This window comes from Vigna angularis, chromosome 3 (genome assembly GCF_016808095.1).
Source record: "Vigna angularis cultivar LongXiaoDou No.4 chromosome 3, ASM1680809v1, whole genome shotgun sequence".
Classification (NCBI taxonomy): domain Eukaryota; kingdom Viridiplantae; phylum Streptophyta; class Magnoliopsida; order Fabales; family Fabaceae; genus Vigna; species Vigna angularis.
In genome coordinates, this window is record NC_068972.1 from 19,992,780 (window position 1) to 20,011,247 (window position 18,468).

Genomic DNA, 18,468 nt, shown 5'->3' on the forward strand with positions numbered 1-18,468 from the left:
GGGAGATGGAGGCGCTGTGGCGGTCCGGGGATGGCGCGAATCATGGCCATGAATCTATGTTCTCTCTAGTTGTTGAAGGTGGTGGCGAATGATGGGTTTCTGCGTTGCGCAACGACGACATTGAGGCGCAACGAGATGGTGGATGCACGAAGAAGGTGGCGTTGATGGTGGTGGTGTAGCGAAGGCGCTACTGGCGTTCTCACAGTTGCAGCGCAACAAGGTGGTGACAGCGAGACTGAAGGCTTCGTAATGACTTTACGATGACGATGCTAGAATTTGCTCGCGACAACTAGGGTTTCATTCTTGAGGGAAGTTAGGATTTTTGCGGTTAGGAAAGATGACGCTGACGTGACAGGAGTGATATGGAAAAAACTGGTCATGTCAACGTCTCAGCTTATAAAAAATTTAACCCCGTTAAGCCAATTTAGCGACAGGGGCCAATTGACTCAAATCAACATTTTCTATGACTAAATTGGGAATTCTAATAAAACAGAGATCGAACTAGAAAAACCCATAAAAATAGAAACAACTAAAGTAACTTAACCTTATTTAAACAATAATTAAAAACCATAAATAATTTTTTATTCTTTTGAAATTCATTCTAATTTTCTAAATTAAAAAATGTGATAAAAAAAAAAGTTCACCATTCAAACATGCGCCCGGTAAGGTACAAGTGTCATAATAGGATCAATCATGACTGAATCAAAGATGCCAGAAGTTTCGTCTTATATATAATGGTGTTCTATCAGCTACAGAGCAAGGTTTCTTTATTATTTCAGCATATCACGTTATTTTGGTTCCCTTGAAATGTACATTTGTATTTTTTTTCTCTCTGGAGCTGTCGAAGACAAGGTCAATGGGAGGTTGATTTGAAGATATAACCAGCCCACGACCAAAAAGTGCATAGAAGAAAACACTAGAAATAATAGATCTTTTATATGATAACAAAACACGACTCTCAATTTGATCCTGCGATGTTTAAGTTCGGGAATCAACATGTATCTGGATTTTATTATCATAGTCAAACATGATCACGTATTCTACAGATTAGGAAAGGAAGATACAAAAGCCTTTCAGATCTTCTTTAAATAGTGAAATGAAATGGTGGAAGTACAAGCAAGACAGAAAAATGATTCAGGATCAAAATATCCAAAGAATCTTATGGCCAAGCATCTGGAGTGACTCTTTCACTGATGGTAGAACCAAATTGTGGGCCTCCTTTCCTATATGAGATAAGAAACTCAACAGGGTATCCCTTAAGCTTATGAGGAACAATTCCAAGATCATTGAAAGTCAAAGCTGCAAATTTCATCAAACAAAAAATGTGGGACAAGCGACGTAAGAGACTGTTCTATAATATCTTGGAACCAAAAAAGCAGACCTCGTGATTGAATTCAGGAACTTACCATTTTCTGAAACAATGGTATCTGTAGTTAAAGCCTGGATCTTATCCAGATTGAATATCTCAGGAGTAGGTAGCGGAAAGGGGACCTTGTTTAGTAATATTTCTCTTGGTGTTGCCAATGCCTGAAATCAAACATTTGATATAATGTTAGCATTTCACTTACAGATTTTAAAGAATATCACTTTGAACAAATCTTACAAACAATATTGCGCTGTTGCATGGATGATACCCTAGTTACATATATAAAATGGAACTAGATACATAAGAGAGAGAGAGATATCAAGTACAAGCAAGAACCCACAAGATCAAATTATGTTCATTGGTGGCTTTACAATGGTAAGTAAACGTCAACAAATTAGAAGGGGTTTAGCACACCTTTGCAATGGGGAAAGGCACCTTCACGTAACGAGGCCATTCTCGGATTGTTTCATACATAAGCTCTGCCTGCAATTATCGCAGATTCAACATCATTCGACAATCGCTTCTTCCAACTCCACTCACCCACAACAAATAAACACCTTTTATTTTTACCACGCATGAAATAGAAATATTAGCAACAAATAAAGAAATAAAGTAATATAGTTTCCTTGTGTTTGTGACAAATTTGCGTCACTTTTTCTTAGTCCTATATATTAAAAACTGTATTTTTAGTTCCCAATTTCAGAAAACACCGTTTTTTGCACATCAAATTTGGGTCACTTTCTCTTTTAGTTCCTTCGTTTCAGAAAATGTAGTTTTTCGTTACTCAACACTGATTGTCGTGGTTACACTCGTCGCAATGACATATGTCACTGAAATAATAATGTAAAAATTGACTTTTTTATTTTTGTTTACTAGAATGTCTGTTTTTTATCCCTTAAATTAAAATTAAAACTTTTAATCCTCAAATAATTTCTCTAGTCCCTCAAATTGAAAAAAATTAATTAACATCTCTAATTCAAAACTAAATGTGAAACTTTTGGTTAATTTCAGTCCAGGGATGGAAAATTGGACAAAAATTTACCCAAGCCTACGTCAACCTTCGTGTTTTGTATGAATAGGTTTAAGTACAACACGTTTTCTAATAATATTAGAGAAACACTTTTAAATTTCCAAAATTTAAAGTATCGGATCATGTTCTAAGATAAATTTGTTTATGATTTTAAACTCCCAAAATCTAGTGAGGCAAAAGGAAACATTTTATTAACACATTCTAGTAATATCATAAATACTACACTTTAATCCCAAAATAAAAAATTAAGTCAAAACTCCATTCATCACAATTTGACAAAAGGTACAAAATAAGAAGGGAATCATTGCGGTCCTAGAAGCAACCATTTAAAGTTACTACCATAAGAGGGCGAAAAATAAGAGAAATCAAACACAGTTAAAATTGTCTTTCTCAAAATTAAACATGTGTTAAACTATGTCAACAAAATTTCAACGTCACCTTTGAAATTTTTGTTTTCAAATTAAAGACTTATAAACTCACTTGAAATTTGGGGAATGATTTTTTTTAATTCAAAGAACTAAAATATTTTAAAATTTGAGAGACTAAAAGAAAAAAAAAAAAAGATACTTCAAACACAGTTAAAATTGTCTTTCTCAAACTAAACTCGTGTTAGATGTGTCAGCAAATATTCAATATCAACTTTGAAAATCAAAATGAATTCTTTCCAGATTAGAAAACTTATAAATTCACTTCAAATTTGGGGAATAATTTTTTTTTAAAATTTCAGAGGAATGAGAATATTTTGAAATTGAGGGGACTTATAATATAAATTTTACATTTGAAGGACTAAATAATCACTTTTGAATTTGGGAGTGCAATAAAATTTGATAAAAATTTTAGGAACTAAAAAAATTTAAAAAGTGAATTTTCATGAATTATTTTAGTGATATAGGTCATTTACTAACGTTGATGTCATTTACTAACACCGTTAGCGACCAGAAACAAAAAAGAACATGCACAGTGAAGAACCGGAGTAAGCAAATTTTAATTGGGAGAACTAAAAGAAAAAAATAAGCCAATTTTGAAGGACTAAAATCATATTTAAGCCAAATATGAAATATAAAATAACAACAAATAAAGAGCTAGAGTAACAGGTTACCAAGTCATGCACAGTAAAGATTTCTGGACCACCCAATTCATAAGTCTTTCCCATGCTAGTGCCGTCATCCTTCAAGACTGTAGTAAGTGCAGCAGCAACATCAACCACATAAACAGGCTGGATCCTGCAATAATTGCATTTCATATAAAAATCAAATCAAATCAAATTAAAACACTAACAGAACCACTAACGAAACAGTTTTGTATTTTGGTAAGTACGATTGAAGTTCAAAGTGATTGCTTGATAGGTTTATACATACTTTGTGCTCCCATTTCCAAACAATGGAATAAAGCCATACTTTTTCGCAAAATGAGCCCATGGGTTCAAAATCCGATCCTCTGTACCAATCATAACAGCCGGTTTCAAGATTGTGGCCTGTAGGGGTTAACATTAGAATTCTGATATTAATGCTGGTAAAGCATGAAATTGTCCCCCATATACAACATTCCAGTGCAAAGTAACCACATATTTTATCTCATGAAGTCAAATGTTTTTTGCTTCGTGATTTACATGAAAACAAACAAGTACTTATAATTGGTTTGGGGTTTAGGGTTGCACTCAAACTGCAAACTTGCCCAACCCAATTACATTTTAGTGGGTTAGGTTGATCATTATGTTGGATTTAATCTAGTACAAACAATTATAATTGGATTGGGTATGGGTTCATAAATTTCAAATGTAATGAACCCGACTAAACAATACATATATAATAAAAAATAATATTTGACAAATAATTTTATATTTAACCATATGAATATTATTTATATATGTCTTATAAGTATTGTTGGTACCTTATAATTATTAAGAAACATTGGAAATATTTATTTTGAGATTTTTTTCTTAACTAATGTTTTCTTTCAAATTACTCAACCCGGTGATCTAATCCAATTAAATTTAACTGGATTTGGTAAAAAATTAGACTAAACTTGACCCAACTCTGGCTACTTACACTCCTATAACCGGCTATCATGTATACAATCCATCAGTACTTACAGTGTGGATGTTAGAGGGAAACGAAGGGCAGAATTATTTAATTTTACTGGTTTAACAATTTTGCCAGGTACGGGAAATAAATAAGCACAAATCCCTCCCCATCTATCTGTCAGAACTTATAGTATGGCTACAATCCCTCTCTTCCTACATTTGTCTCCCCTCAGGTAAAACTGAGGAATTTGGAGGGGGAAGTAGTTCATGATTTTTGGCCTTTGCGGACTAATTGTCCCAAAAATACATTCTACCTCTCATATCTATCATTACTAATTATAAGTGTATAATATATCGCTTTACTTAATACGTGAGATATTGATAAGAGAGAAACTTCAAAACCTTTCAAAGAATGCATCAATCATTTTCCATTTATCGTGCCGTTGTATAAAAATAGAAGCCAAAAGAAAAACAGTCAAAAGTCAATACTAATATAACTAATGTACTAGGGTGCTTAAAGAAATATATTGCCTTGCTTATTTGACTTCCATCATTCAGAATAATTTTTTTGCATTCTTTGAAAAATATCATCAATTAACTCCATCCACAAACCTATTAAAACAAGAATATGACCTTTTGGAATTGAATTTCCAGAAGTTTAATATACATGTGAAAATTGAGTCAACCACCCTCATTTATAAACATTCACAGATTGCGTAAGGTCCCACCCTTTTAATGCTTATGAAGAGAGAGAGACATTTTCAAATGATAAGGTTATATGAAAATTCAAAATGAGAGGATTCATTCCCTAGACTTTCTTGATTAGCCTCAATGGAAATGGATAGACTGAAAAGTTGCTGATCTTACCTATGATAAAGGAACTAGAAATAAATTAGTCCAGACAATGAGAAAACTAATTGTACCTCGGGTAATTCCCTTAAAACCACTTCCTCAGCAGCGGCTTTGGCTCTAAGCATCCTGGATGGAGATGATGGAGATGCGCCTAAAGAAGAAACTTGGATAAATCTCAAGATACCACCATGCTCTCTGGAAATCTACAACAACTCAAAGATCAACTATACAATTAATAAAATTAAAACACCAGGTCCAGTTATAATAGGAAACAATAAACTTTAAAATAATACAAATAGAAATATTAAACTAAGCCAAGCCTGGCAAGACTCCATATATAATAGTTCACTTTATAAGGACTAAATATGACAATTGTCTTATGCTTCAGAATCAAGACTCAAATTAAATCACTAAGAAATAGTTCATGAAACTTGCACACATGAACACCTTTGAACATATACACTTAGTTAATTTCCTCAGGCAAGCTCTCATTACTCAACCTAGCACACAGCACACCAATACAATTTTAAATCCATTGTAAAATTGTCTTGGAAGACTTTGTATTACAAAATTCAAATTTTATGACAGATTCCAGTATCAGAGTATAAGGCAATGTTCAAAGATGACAAGTAAACACTGATCCAATATATCCCTCTACAACTCTACACAACTGCAGCACCCCGTTTTTCAGGGAGGGGTAGACAGACCAACTGGAATAGTTACAAAATGAGACTCAATATGCCGTTTGAGACACGGCCACACAGAACAATTTAGAAATGTCCCACGTTACTAGTTGACCAGAATCCATAATAAAATCTAAATACTTATGAAACTCTCCTGCTAAACTAGACATTTTGACCTTCTCTTTCACTTTTCTCTCAAAAATTCATGAATGTCTTAAATTTTACACTTAACGTATTAATTGACAACATGAGGATACAACTATCCATTTTATTTTTAAGAACTAGAATGAGATATTGTTATCACAAATCAACATCAGTAAACAACAATGAATATAAAGTAAAAGAAAAACATGTTTTAATCAAGACAGAGAAAGAGAGAATAATGAGCTAATGATTACTTCAATTGTTAACGTAGTGATATAGGATGATAGGCTGACAGAAAATGTAAAAGAACATACCTTAGCAAGGTTCTCAGCCATGTGATAGTGTACCTCTTCAAAGCTGTAGTTTCTTGTCTCATAATCCCTTCCTGCCAGCAACCAAATCAGGTAGAATCAATATGTGATTAAGAGGAAAAGAAATCTTATAGAACAAGATATCGGAACATTCAAAGAGAAAAATTACAAGACGAGACGCCTACCAATCAGATTGATAACAACGTTGGCCTTGGCCATCACTGCTTTTACTGAACTTTCATCCCTTGGATTGTATTTCATGGGTACAATCTGGCATATTATTCACTGTAAGTTTAGCACAAATAGCGAAAGGAAATAATCACACAAATAGCAGAATGAACTTTTCCATTCCAACCAAAAAGAATGAGAAGGCAAGAGAGCTCTAGATGTATACAAACAGTATCTTAACTACCTGTCCCAAATCCCCCATCAATTTGAGATGACGGGGACAATCTTCAGAGCCTCTGAAAGGAACTAGGACTTGAGATCCCATTTTAGCTGGATAAGGGGAATGATATCACCAAATGAATCAACACAATACAGTTAGGAGAAAAAAGTTAAACCATAATAAAATTTATTACACAATATTTATTCAAAGAAAAAATAAAAAATGAGCAACATTCTGATAAATTTTCCTAAAGAAAATGTAAATCCTAGAAATGTACATACCAAGTTGTTGGACAACATAACGACCTAAGAATCCTGTTGCCCCAAATACTGTAGCAATGATGCCACTGCAAAATGATTTCTTTCAAGTATTATTTAAATAAGAAATCAGGTAGAGAAGAAAAAAAATAGATTCAGTCAAAGAAAAAATCAAAAGAAGATTTTAATTTTCTGACAGATATACCTAATCCTTCAAGATCAATTAACTATAGTTCATACAGTATGACTCTTTCAAAATAAAATGCCTTTAATGACCAAAACAAACAAAGAGAATTCAGCCTTTAGAAGAACAACCAACACCACCCTCAAAACTGCAGACATACAGTAAAAACAGCTCAATACACAACAAGCATCCATGACATGACTTCCATGAGGATACAAGAACAAATATCATAGACCATGCCAAATAATGAATTAGTGATAATACAATAGATTATATACAGTGTCCGATCCTTTTTAAACATGCAAAATCAAGCTACAGTTACAGTTGAATTGTATCACACCACTCTAGCAATACCTTGAAAACCAGTTCATCACTTCGTCCTATGTAACACTACAAGTCTTGAAAGGTGAAAACTCAAATAAATTTTCTATAGTTGAACTTAATCCAATTGAGAAAAAAATTTACCTAACCTTTGATACAATACATAAATCAAGAGGTGAAAATATCAGCTATAGTAAGTGTCTAAGTGAAGCAACATGAGCTCAAAATTAACAGCTAATGGAGAAAATGTAAGTTGTTAGTCCCGCTCCCGCTCCAGACTACAGCTTTAGTTTTACATTTCTTCTAGTGCAAGTCCTGCACGATCAAATCTAATCCCATAACATAAATTAAGTATGCGACATTGAACCCACAACCGAGACTACTGCTTCTATTCTAATATCAGGATTAAGTGAACGAGAATTCTCAAGCATCATCTATCATCTATTTTATACATTCTCGAGCTGCAATAATAAATCAAGACTCGTTTAGATCACCACCAACCGAGAAGCACGTGTTCCCATGGTAGCAGATTCCCGTACCAAAGCCCCCACAACTCACTTGTAAGCTCAGACCTTATCAAAAACAACCTAAACAAGTTTCGTTTTCCATGAAATTTCCCCCTATTAATTTATCTTTTCCTTCAAAATGTAGGTCCACAACCAAAAACAGGAAAAACCACTTAACCTTATCACGGAAACAATAAAATTAAAACCCTAGAACAATTGCAATAGTCTTAATTTTCGACACGAAAGCGAATAATGGAGCGCGAATGAGGCAAACCTGACAGACGACCGTCCACCAGTGCCCTTGCGAACGAGGTGACCCACGCCCTTGGTGGCGATGGTAGAAACATAACGCTGATGATCCGCTACATAATCTTGAACAACAATTACGATTATAAGAAAACGGAGGTGAGTTAGAGCATGAAACAGAGATTATTGAGTAATAAAAGATTACGGTGATCAAAAATTGGATAGATAGCCCTGAACGATGTCGACGATTGGTGCCCTAAGCGCCTCGCAATGGTCTGCATCTTACCGTGCTCACACACTCGCCCACAACGCAGGAGAGAAACACTGATACAATTGGTACTGTGAATTGTACACGACAACGTTACGATCTGCATCGCGCCTAATTTGGGCTGCATGTTATAGTGAGCCCAAACTCGTGCTTCTTCAATGTTTTTGGGCTTTGACTGTGAAGCCACTTCAAGTTGCTCCCTCCACCACCCCTAATCTCCTTACACCTTCCCAATTTTTCTTTTATTTCAAAATTACCTTTTTTTTTACATTTACTGTTTATCTTTTCAATTTTTGATGTTAAAACCCTAATCATTTTCCACTTCTTATTTTCACTTTACTTAGCAGCAATACTCTCACCCCCTCCCTTTTTTTTTTCTCTTTCTCTGCAACCTCACCCCCCTTCCCCCACCACCCACACACACTTTCCCTTTCTTTCTCACTTTCACTGCACGAGGACTATAAGTATATTTGCACTTATTTTCATCTTACAATTACTTAGGTACAGAGAAGTTTATGTAAATAAGGCCTATATATTCTTCTAGCCTTTGTTTAATTTTAGGATGACCCTAACAATTTATATCTGATATCCTTGTTAACTGAGTCATGATTTTCTGTTATATGAAGACATTTCTAGCAACACTTTTTCATGTAATTCTCGGCCACCAATTCATTAGTGTTTTTAATTATGTCGTTATCATCTCATCCCTTACTCATGCGTGCGATGTTTCATGAAAGTTATCAGAAGATAAGGGATACACCGGTGTAGAATTTTGTTTCTAAAGCAGAGAACTTTCCTAAATTATACAAAATTACTTTTGAATCATGCTAACGTTATCAATACCATTTCATGCTTCAAGAAATCTGTGTTACCTCTATGTAACTCTGTCTATTTATGCTTTATTATTTTAAGGAGAATATGAATATTGACTATGCTAACTTAAGTAGGATGAATGTTAACGTTGGATTACGTGGAAAGAAAGGAGAAAGTTGAACGGATTTAGACATCCGTTTACGAATGTGGGGTGGGGATGGGGGTGTATTGAAATATTGGTGAAAATTAATCTCAGTAATAATGAAGGACAAAAGAGGAATGGAGGAGGTGGAGGAAGTAGTCTATGGTGGTGTAGGGAGTAGCTATCCTTCATCTATTATCTATTGTTACGTTAATAAAGAAAAAACTTTTTTAGAGTTACTCCCTCCACCACCACACACTACTCCTTCTACCTCCTCATTCCTCTTTTACCTTTTAATAATATTTAAACGGATGTGAATATGCGATTTTTAAACGGATGTCAACATTCGTGGACGGATATGGACATCCGTTAAAGGACAAATGACTGTCGATATCCGCCCACGGATGTTGACATCAGTTTAAGGGGTCCATGGATGTTGACAACATAGCTAGTGTATGCAAATGTTCTCGTGCAATGGATTGTCTCATAGGCCTTCCCGAGCAGTGCTTTTAACCCTGTAGAATTTCTGAAACTTGAGATCCATAGTGTGATAAATTTGGGAATGCAACTTCTTGCTTTCTGCCAAAAAAGGTAAATGGATTTTCTACAAGGAGATAAATGGATCCCTGGAGCAAGTGCCCCATTTAAGTCTGATCTATGACAACAGCCATAATATGCAATTTTCAAAGCTTCCTTTGTCAAAATTGTTTCCACATTTGGATGATTTTCCCTTTCCCTTGATCTTCTTGATTTGTATTATTAATTTAAAAGTGAATAACGATTCTTTTCATTTGATTATTCTTTTTATTCATGTATAATTCATTTGAAAGTGCAGGAGCATGGAAGTGTAGGGGTGTAAGAAAATTTAAGGTTTTAAAAAAGGTAAATAAAATTAAATAATAAAAATTAAATTAATGCCGGATAATTTTGGAATAAAAAAATAGTGAAGAGGTATAGGAAGCACTTGGGGTGGTGGAGAGAGCAACTCTCAAACCTTTTTAACTGTTTTGTTATGAACACAATTTTTTTTTTACTAACTAATTTTTAAAATTTAAATAATTATTCATAAAAAACACTAAAATAACAAAAATTGCCTATACTTAAATTATCAAAATTATTAATTTTTATAAAGACTATTTTATAATTTAATTATATTTTTCTTTCTATAGTTATTATAATAATAACTTTTTTGTAATGTAAAGAAAAAGTGGTACACTAGTAGTATATAACATACATGTCTTACATCTAGCTTATTGTGAAGCCAAATTAATCCCTTTTATATTGTAACAATTTACTATTATGCTACTTTCAATCAATCATGAAATTTTTGGAAAATATTATATTTTCATTCACATAAATAATTTCTTTTAATGTTGGAATGTGCCCATCGTTTCTTATGATAAAAAAAATTAAAAATTATTATTATAATGACTATAAATACTATTGAAATAAAAATATTTTTAAATTATAAAATAATTATGAAAATAAGTGTAATTAATTTAATAATTTTATTATAAAGTAAAGTTTATTTGTTTTATAGATAGATTTTTTTATTATAAGAAATTGTACTTAAGATTGAAACTGTAAAATAATTCTAGAGGACTTAATTGATTCCTCTCACAATCTTCTATTTATAAGAATAAATTGATACACAAGTACATGATAAATAGGGTAACCCTAGAAACAATATAATCATGATAAATAGGGTAATCCTAGACACAATATAATCATGATAAATAGGGTAACCCTTGACACACCATAATGATGATAAAATAGGATAAATATCCTAACACTCCCCCTCAAGTTGGAGCATACAAATTGTATGTACCAAGCTTGGAACAAATAAACTCAATCCGAGGACCCCTTAATGACTTGGTCAATACATCTGCGAGTTGATCGTTTGCCCCAATAAACTCAGTACATATTTCTTTGGTCAACAACTTTTCACGAACAAAATGACAATCAATTTCTATATGTTTAGTCCTCTCGTGAAACACTGGATTTGATGCAATGTGGAGAGCAGCTTTATTGTCGCAATACATCTTCATAGTATGGATGTCACAAAATTTAACCTCTTGAAGGAATTGTTTCACCCATATAAGTTCACATGTTAGTGATGTCATTGCCCTATACTCGGCTTCCGCGGTTGATCGAGCTACTACATTCTGTTTCTTACTTTTCCATGAAATAATGTTTCCTCCCAGAAAAACACAATATCCTGTAGTAGACCGTCTATCAATAGGTGAACCTGCCCAATCTGCATCACAATACCCAGAGACCTGAATGCTTCCTTTATCTTCATATAACAATCCTTGCTCGGGAGCCTTCTTTACATACCTTAAAATGCGAATGAGAGCATTCCAATGGTCAACACATGGAGCCTGCATGAACTGACTAACCACTATAACTGCAAATGATAGATCTGGCCTTGTAATAGTGAGATAAATCAGTTTTCCAACCAGCCTCCTATACCTCTTTGGATCGGAGAATAATTCACCTTCTTCTATCCTTAATTTCTGGTTTGGGTCCATGGGACTGACTACCGGTCTACAATCAATCATGTCTGTTTCTTGTAATATATCAAGAGCATACTTCCTTTGGGAGATTACAACTCCATCTTTTGATTGTGCTACTTCAATGCCTAAGAAGTATTTGAGACTTCCAAGATCCTTGGTTTGAAAATGTCTACACAAGTACTCTTTTAGTTGGGATATTCCAAGAGCATCATTTCCTGTAATGACAATATCATCAACATATACTATTAAGTAAACACATTTCCCGAGAGAAGAATGACAATAAAAAACTGAATGGTCTACTTCACTGCGTTTTAGCCCAAATTTTTGAACAATGGAGCTAAACTTTTCAAACCAAGCACGTGGGGATTGCTTGAGGCCATATAGAGATCGATGCAATTTGCATACCATATCAGACTCCCCTTGAGCAACAAACCCAGGAGGTTGCTCCATATAAACTTCTTCCTCAAGATCACCATGTAGGAAGGCATTCTTGATATCCAATTGATGAAGTGGCCAGTGACAAATGGCTGCCATGGCAAAGAAGAGACGAATAGTAGTCATCTTGGCTACAGGAGAGAAAGTGTCACAATAATCAACACCATAAACCTGAGTGTAACCTTTTGCAACAAGCCGAGCTTTGAGCCGATCAATTTCATCATCAGGGCCAACTTTAACTGCATACACCCATTGACAACCAACCGCCTCTTTTCTTGGGGGAAGGGGCATCAGTTCCCAAGTATTACTGTGGTCAAGAGCCTGCATTTCTGCAAGCATAGCTTGTCGCCATCCAGGATGATCAAGTGCTTCTTTCACATTCTTGGGTATAACAACAGAGGACACTGAGGATAAAAGAGAAAAATAGGAGAGCGACAATCGATGATAGCTTAGAAAATTATAAATGGGATGAGGGTTTCGAGTGGAACGAGTACCTTTTCTGAGGGCAATAGGCCATGCTGAATCATTTGCACCAGGAGGCATGGGAGGAGGTGACGAGGGAGAAGAATCTGAAGTAGAAGATTCACCATTGTCTTGGGGAGGTGGACTATCCATTGGGGCCTTGTGTGGGATGATCTCAGTATGTGGAGAAACAGGTGTAGAAGGATTGTGATCAAGACTTGGAATGACAAATGGAGCTATTTGACTCAGTCATTGGAATAGGAAGGACATGCTGGAGGATAGAAACATCCTGAACAGATGGAGAGAAGTAAGGAGTCTGTTCAAAGAATGTGACATTGGCAGACATGTAATACTTCTTAGTTTCAGGAGAGTAACACCGATATCCTTTTTGAAGTCGAGAATAGCCTAAGAAGACACATTTGAGAGCGCGAGCGGAGAGTTTGTCTAGACCTGGAGACATGTCATGAACAAAACATACACAACCAAACACTCGGGGAGATGTATGAAAGAGAGGATCATTAGGAAACAAAATGGAGAAAGGGACTTTATTATCAAGAGAGGAGGAGGGCATCCTATTAATAAGATAACATGCAGTTAAGATGGCATCCCCTAGTGATGGACAGGAATATGGGCACCAAGCAAAAAGGGTACGAGCAGTTTCAACCAAGTGTCTATTTTTTCGTTCTGCTATACCATTTTGCTGTGGTGTATGAGGACAAGTAGACTGATGTAAGATACCATGGGAACTCAAGATGGCAGAAAAGGAGGATGAGAAATACTCTTTTGCATTATCACTTCTTAATATTTTGATTACTTGACCAAATTGATTCTAGATTTCATTCAAAAAGGATGTAAAGATAGCTAACAATTCAGAACGATTTTTCATAAGATAAACCCAAGTACATCTTGAATATTCATCAATAAAGGTAACAAAATATCTAAAACCAAAGGAGGAGATACGACTAGGTCCCCATATATCAGAATGGATGATGGAAAAACTATAATTACATATTGATTGAGACCTTTTAGGAAAGGAAGATCTAACATGTTTTCCTAATTGACATGACTCACATTCTAAGGTTTGGAGACCACTAAGTTCAGGACACATCTTTTTTAATTTGGACAAATGAGGATGGCCAAGTCGATCATGTAGCACTTTAGGATTAGGAGCAGCAACACAGGACACCCTTGGACGAGATCCAAAATGGTATAATCCGCCAGCTTCATATCCTTCTCCAATCTGTCTCCCCGAACCACGCTCCTGTATAACAACAGATTTATGATCAAAGGTTATTGAACAATTTAACATTTTAGTCAACTGGCTCAAGGAAATTAAATTAAAAGGACAATTAGGTACAAAAAGGACTGAGTTGAGATTGAGGGAGGGAGACAAAGAAACATGACCGACTCCTTTGGAAGAAGTTTTAGATCCATTTGCAAGGGTTATGAAATGAGGTTTTTCTCGAAAGGAAATAGATGAGAATAAAGAGGTATTACCAGAAATGTTATCAGAAGCACCTGAGTCAATTACCCATGAATTTTGACCTTCCATAGATTGAGAAACGCATGTTGTTGATGTATTGGGAGATTGAGATGGTTGTGCCAAGCTGTTAGACTTTAACCTTAAATACTCTTGATATTCATCCTCAGAAAACATAGAAGTGGAAGTTTCAGTCTTCGAAGTGGAAGTTTCAGTCTTCGAAATATTGGCGGTTTTGGAAGGGAAACCATGTAAGGAGTAGCAATTCTCTTGAGTATGACCCATCCTTTTACAGTATGTGCATTAAGGACGTCCCCGACCTCCTCGTCCTCCTCCTCTAGTGCCACGTCCTCCTCTTCCTCGTGTGGCAACCATGACAGATGGTTCCACTAGTTCATGCGCTTCTTGAGTTTGAGGTATCGGGACACGCAGAAGGCGAGTGGTCAATGTTTTCATAGAGGGTACCTCATGACTAGTTAGAAGTTGATCTCTGAGATGATCAAAATCGGGATGTAGGGCACGAAGGATCAACACCATGTAAAATTTGTCTAGTTTCTTTTTTATATCCTCTAATGGATCTACTTCCAAAAACATCCTAAGTTCTTCGACAGCAGATTGGGCTTCAGCCATGAAGGACACCATATCATGGTTTGTCATTTTAAGAGATGCAAGTTTGTTCGTAGTGTCATAGAGACGTTGAATATCGTTGGCATAAATGCTTTGGGCTTTCTTCCAAAAGGAGTGACAAGTTTTGAAAGCCCTCAAAGATACAAGAAGTTTGGGTTCCACTGATTGCCATAACAGGGCACACAACTGGAAATCCGCTTGTTTCCACTGATCAGCTTTTTCAGTAGGCACATGGCTTCCATCTTACTCAAGGTGGTCATAATGCCCTTGGCCAAGGAACCACATTTCAACGGCAGCAGACCATGATAGATAATTTTTTCCATTTAGCTTCTCGGAGGTAATTGATGGACTTCCAGAGAAGGAAAAAGTACTGCCAGACGCCATTTCTGAAGAAGACGAATAGTACTAACGAGGAACAAGAAAACCCTAAGGGTTTAGACGAAGGAAAATGTGACAGTGATGGACGACGGTGGCCAGCGGCGACGGTGGCCGGACGGTGGTCGACGACGGACGACCGTGGCTGACGGTGGACGGTGGCCGACGGCGGGCAACGGCGGATGGTGGCGGGCGACGAAGAATTGTGGCGCCGGACAGATATATATTACGAGACAGAAACCAGAGCGGGATCGACCCGCTCTGATACCAAATTAAGATTGAAATTGTAAAATAATTTTAGAGGGCTTAATTGATCCCTCTCACAATCTTCTATTTATAAGTATAAATTGATACACAAGTACATGATAAATAAGGTAACCCTAGACACAATATAATAATGATAAATAGGGTAATCTTAGACACAATATAATCATGATAAATAAGGCAACCCTTGATACACTATAATGATGATAAAATAGGATAAATATCCTAACAATTGTTTTGGTGAAAGGAATGATTAAGTTTAAAAGTACATTTACTTAAAAAAAATAAAAGGCTAAAATAATCTTTTGTTACAATTTTTTTAAAATTATTTAATGTGTTTTCTTTTTCTTTTTTTTACTTTTTTATTTCAGTCTTTTATTAAAACAAATCAATTTTATCGTTTAAATTAGATTTATATAAGTAGCATTAAAGATGTATCACACTTCTTGATAGCATTTTTGTTTTTATTTTTTTAATATTTTTCTTTTAAAGCTTTATGTTACTTGTGAATGTTATATCACTTATACTGTGTTTATTTGAGGGTGAGTTAATGTTTACGCATTTTCGAAAGTGATGAATGGAAGGAAAAGTCGTGTTCACTTACAACAATTATTGCAGGTGAATTGCAGAATTCGTTACTTTTTAATCACCCGCGAAGGAGACAAGATTTGGAGGAATCCAAGGAAAAAAGTTTAATGTACCCCTATATAATTATATAATTCCAGGGCCAATCTTCCTATGTTAATATATTCGATTCTACCTAAGGTTGAAGAAGATAAGGTTGAAGAACAGCGGATGATGATGAATGAAGTGGTTGATAAAGAACACGAAGCTGCGAAGGTGGAGAAGATGCCGGAGAAGACGAAGAAGGAAAGCGTATTCGGTTCCCATCTCGTCGCTATCGTTTTTGTTTTTGATTTTGGTTTTACGAGTGCCTGTCGAGAAGCTCCTCTATGGTGTCTGGGCCGTTGTGCAAGAGACGCTGCTGACTGCATCTCCAATTCCGGCGATGAATCCAATTCCAAACGCATCGCCATTCTTGCACCTTTCCTACCATTTCTCTTCGGCTTTCTCCCTCCCAACTAGGGATGGCAACGGGTCGGGTTGGACACGAGTAGTGCCTACCCGCAACCCGACCCGCCGAATAAAATTGTACCCGCTACCCGCCGGGTACCCGTTTAAAAAATATTCGCGGGTATTTTAAAACCCGCAGGTACCCGCGGATATCCGCAAAAAATAAAAAAGAAATATTTAATACATATTTAAAATAAAATTTAAATAAAATTACAAAATATATATATATATATATATATATATATATATATATATAATATAATATAATATAATATAAATTAAAATTTAATTTTAATTAAATTTAACCTAATAAATATAATTTTATTTTATTTTTAATTAATTTAATGAAAAAATATATAAATTATTTTTTTTTTCGCGGGTAGCGGGTATTCGTGGGGCGGGTAGTATACTACCCGTATCCGACCCGTTTAGAAACGGGTATTAAAATATCCGCTATCCATTACTCGCGGATAGTAATTATCCGTGAATAGTTATTACCCGCCGCGGATACCCGTGCCCGCGGGTAAAATTGTCATTCCTACTCCCAACACGCTGTTTATTTGTTTTTCATTAAATTAATAAAAAAAATACAACCGAACTAAGGAAAAGGAATAAAAAAAAACCGCTAAGATAATTAATAAAACATCTTCTAATACAGGTACTATATCATAAATTATTTACCTAAAAAGTAGATGTTTTTTAATCGACTATCTTTTGTACTCTTCATATTACTAATAATTCAAATTCAACACATCACATTTTAATATTAATATCGAATAATATTGTTTAAAATTATTAATTATACGTAAGATCAACAAAATCAAAATAAATGTTTTATTTCAATAATAATTATGTATTTTGAATAGTATTAGTTATTTAAAAAACTTACAATTAATGAGTTTTGTGGATTATTATTTCTCAAATAAATCAATGAATGTAAGAATAAAGTTTTTGTTTTTAACTACTTTCTTCTAATCAACTTTATTTTCAGTATCAAGCTAATATATTTGATAAAAAAAATTAATGTCTTCGTAAAATTAAAGATAACAAATTTGATTCAATTTTTTAATTTCATATAATTAGTAGAATTAGTTAAAAAATGTACTATAAAGTTAGAAGGTAATTTAAGATGTAAAAGTTTATAAAGACATGTATACTACATTTAAAAATAAATTTATTTTACTAAATTATCATTTTTTTAATTTTTAAAAAATAATTTTAATAATTATTTTTAATTTTTTACTCTTTATAAATATTTTTATAATTAAATATAACTTTAACAATTATCATTTTATATTACTTTAATAACTAGGGACATTTTGGTAATCTTTAATTTCTACCAATTAAACAATTTTTTTTAAATTGTCACATCAATCAAATCTTACACTAATTCTCACGAACTTTACCTCTAAATTCACTCTCAATTACCTCTAAATCCACTCAAATAAACACAAAAAAATTTACCCTCAAATTCATTCAATCACTCTCCCCCAAATCATCTCCTCCAATCACCCCCAAGTGAACACGACATTAGGCTCGGTTAACTTGAGATGATTTATGGGAGATGATTTGGGGGAGAGTGATTGAATGGATTTGAGGATAAATTTTTTGTTGTTTGTTTGAATGGATTTGGAGGTAATTGAAAGTGGATTTGGATGTAAAGTTTATGAGATTTAGTGTAAGATTTCATTGATGTGACAG

General features: G+C 34.5%; 1 protein-coding gene across 1 annotated transcript; it reads right to left on the bottom strand.

Annotated features, from left to right (window-relative positions):
• Positions 1 to 932: 932 nt before the first annotated feature.
• Positions 933 to 8,681, bottom strand: LOC108326554 (NADH dehydrogenase [ubiquinone] 1 alpha subcomplex subunit 9, mitochondrial). The gene is made up of 12 exons (XM_017560117.2): positions 8,517 to 8,681; positions 8,340 to 8,436; positions 7,079 to 7,143; positions 6,822 to 6,907; positions 6,595 to 6,679; positions 6,413 to 6,483; positions 5,343 to 5,474; positions 3,755 to 3,870; positions 3,496 to 3,619; positions 1,781 to 1,849; positions 1,407 to 1,527; positions 933 to 1,299 (listed from the first exon to the last, which is right to left on the bottom strand). The coding sequence occupies exons 1-12, from the start codon at positions 8,590 to 8,592 to the stop codon at positions 1,160 to 1,162; spliced, it is 1,182 nt and encodes a 393-aa protein (XP_017415606.2). The 5' UTR covers positions 8,593 to 8,681; the 3' UTR covers positions 933 to 1,159.
• Between the last annotated feature and the right edge of the window lie 9,787 nt (positions 8,682 to 18,468).

Coding starts and splice junctions, on each gene's coding strand:
- LOC108326554 (XM_017560117.2), bottom strand. CDS start 8,592: ATGCAGACCATTGCGAGGCGCTTAGGGCACCAATCGTCGACATCGTTC. Junction 6,680..6,821: donor TGATGGGGGATTTGGGACAG/GTAGTTAAGATA, acceptor ATAATATGCCAG/ATTGTACCCATGAAATACAA. Junction 1,850..3,495: donor TCTTTACTGTGCATGACTTG/GTAACCTGTTAC, acceptor CGATAATTGCAG/GCAGAGCTTATGTATGAAAC.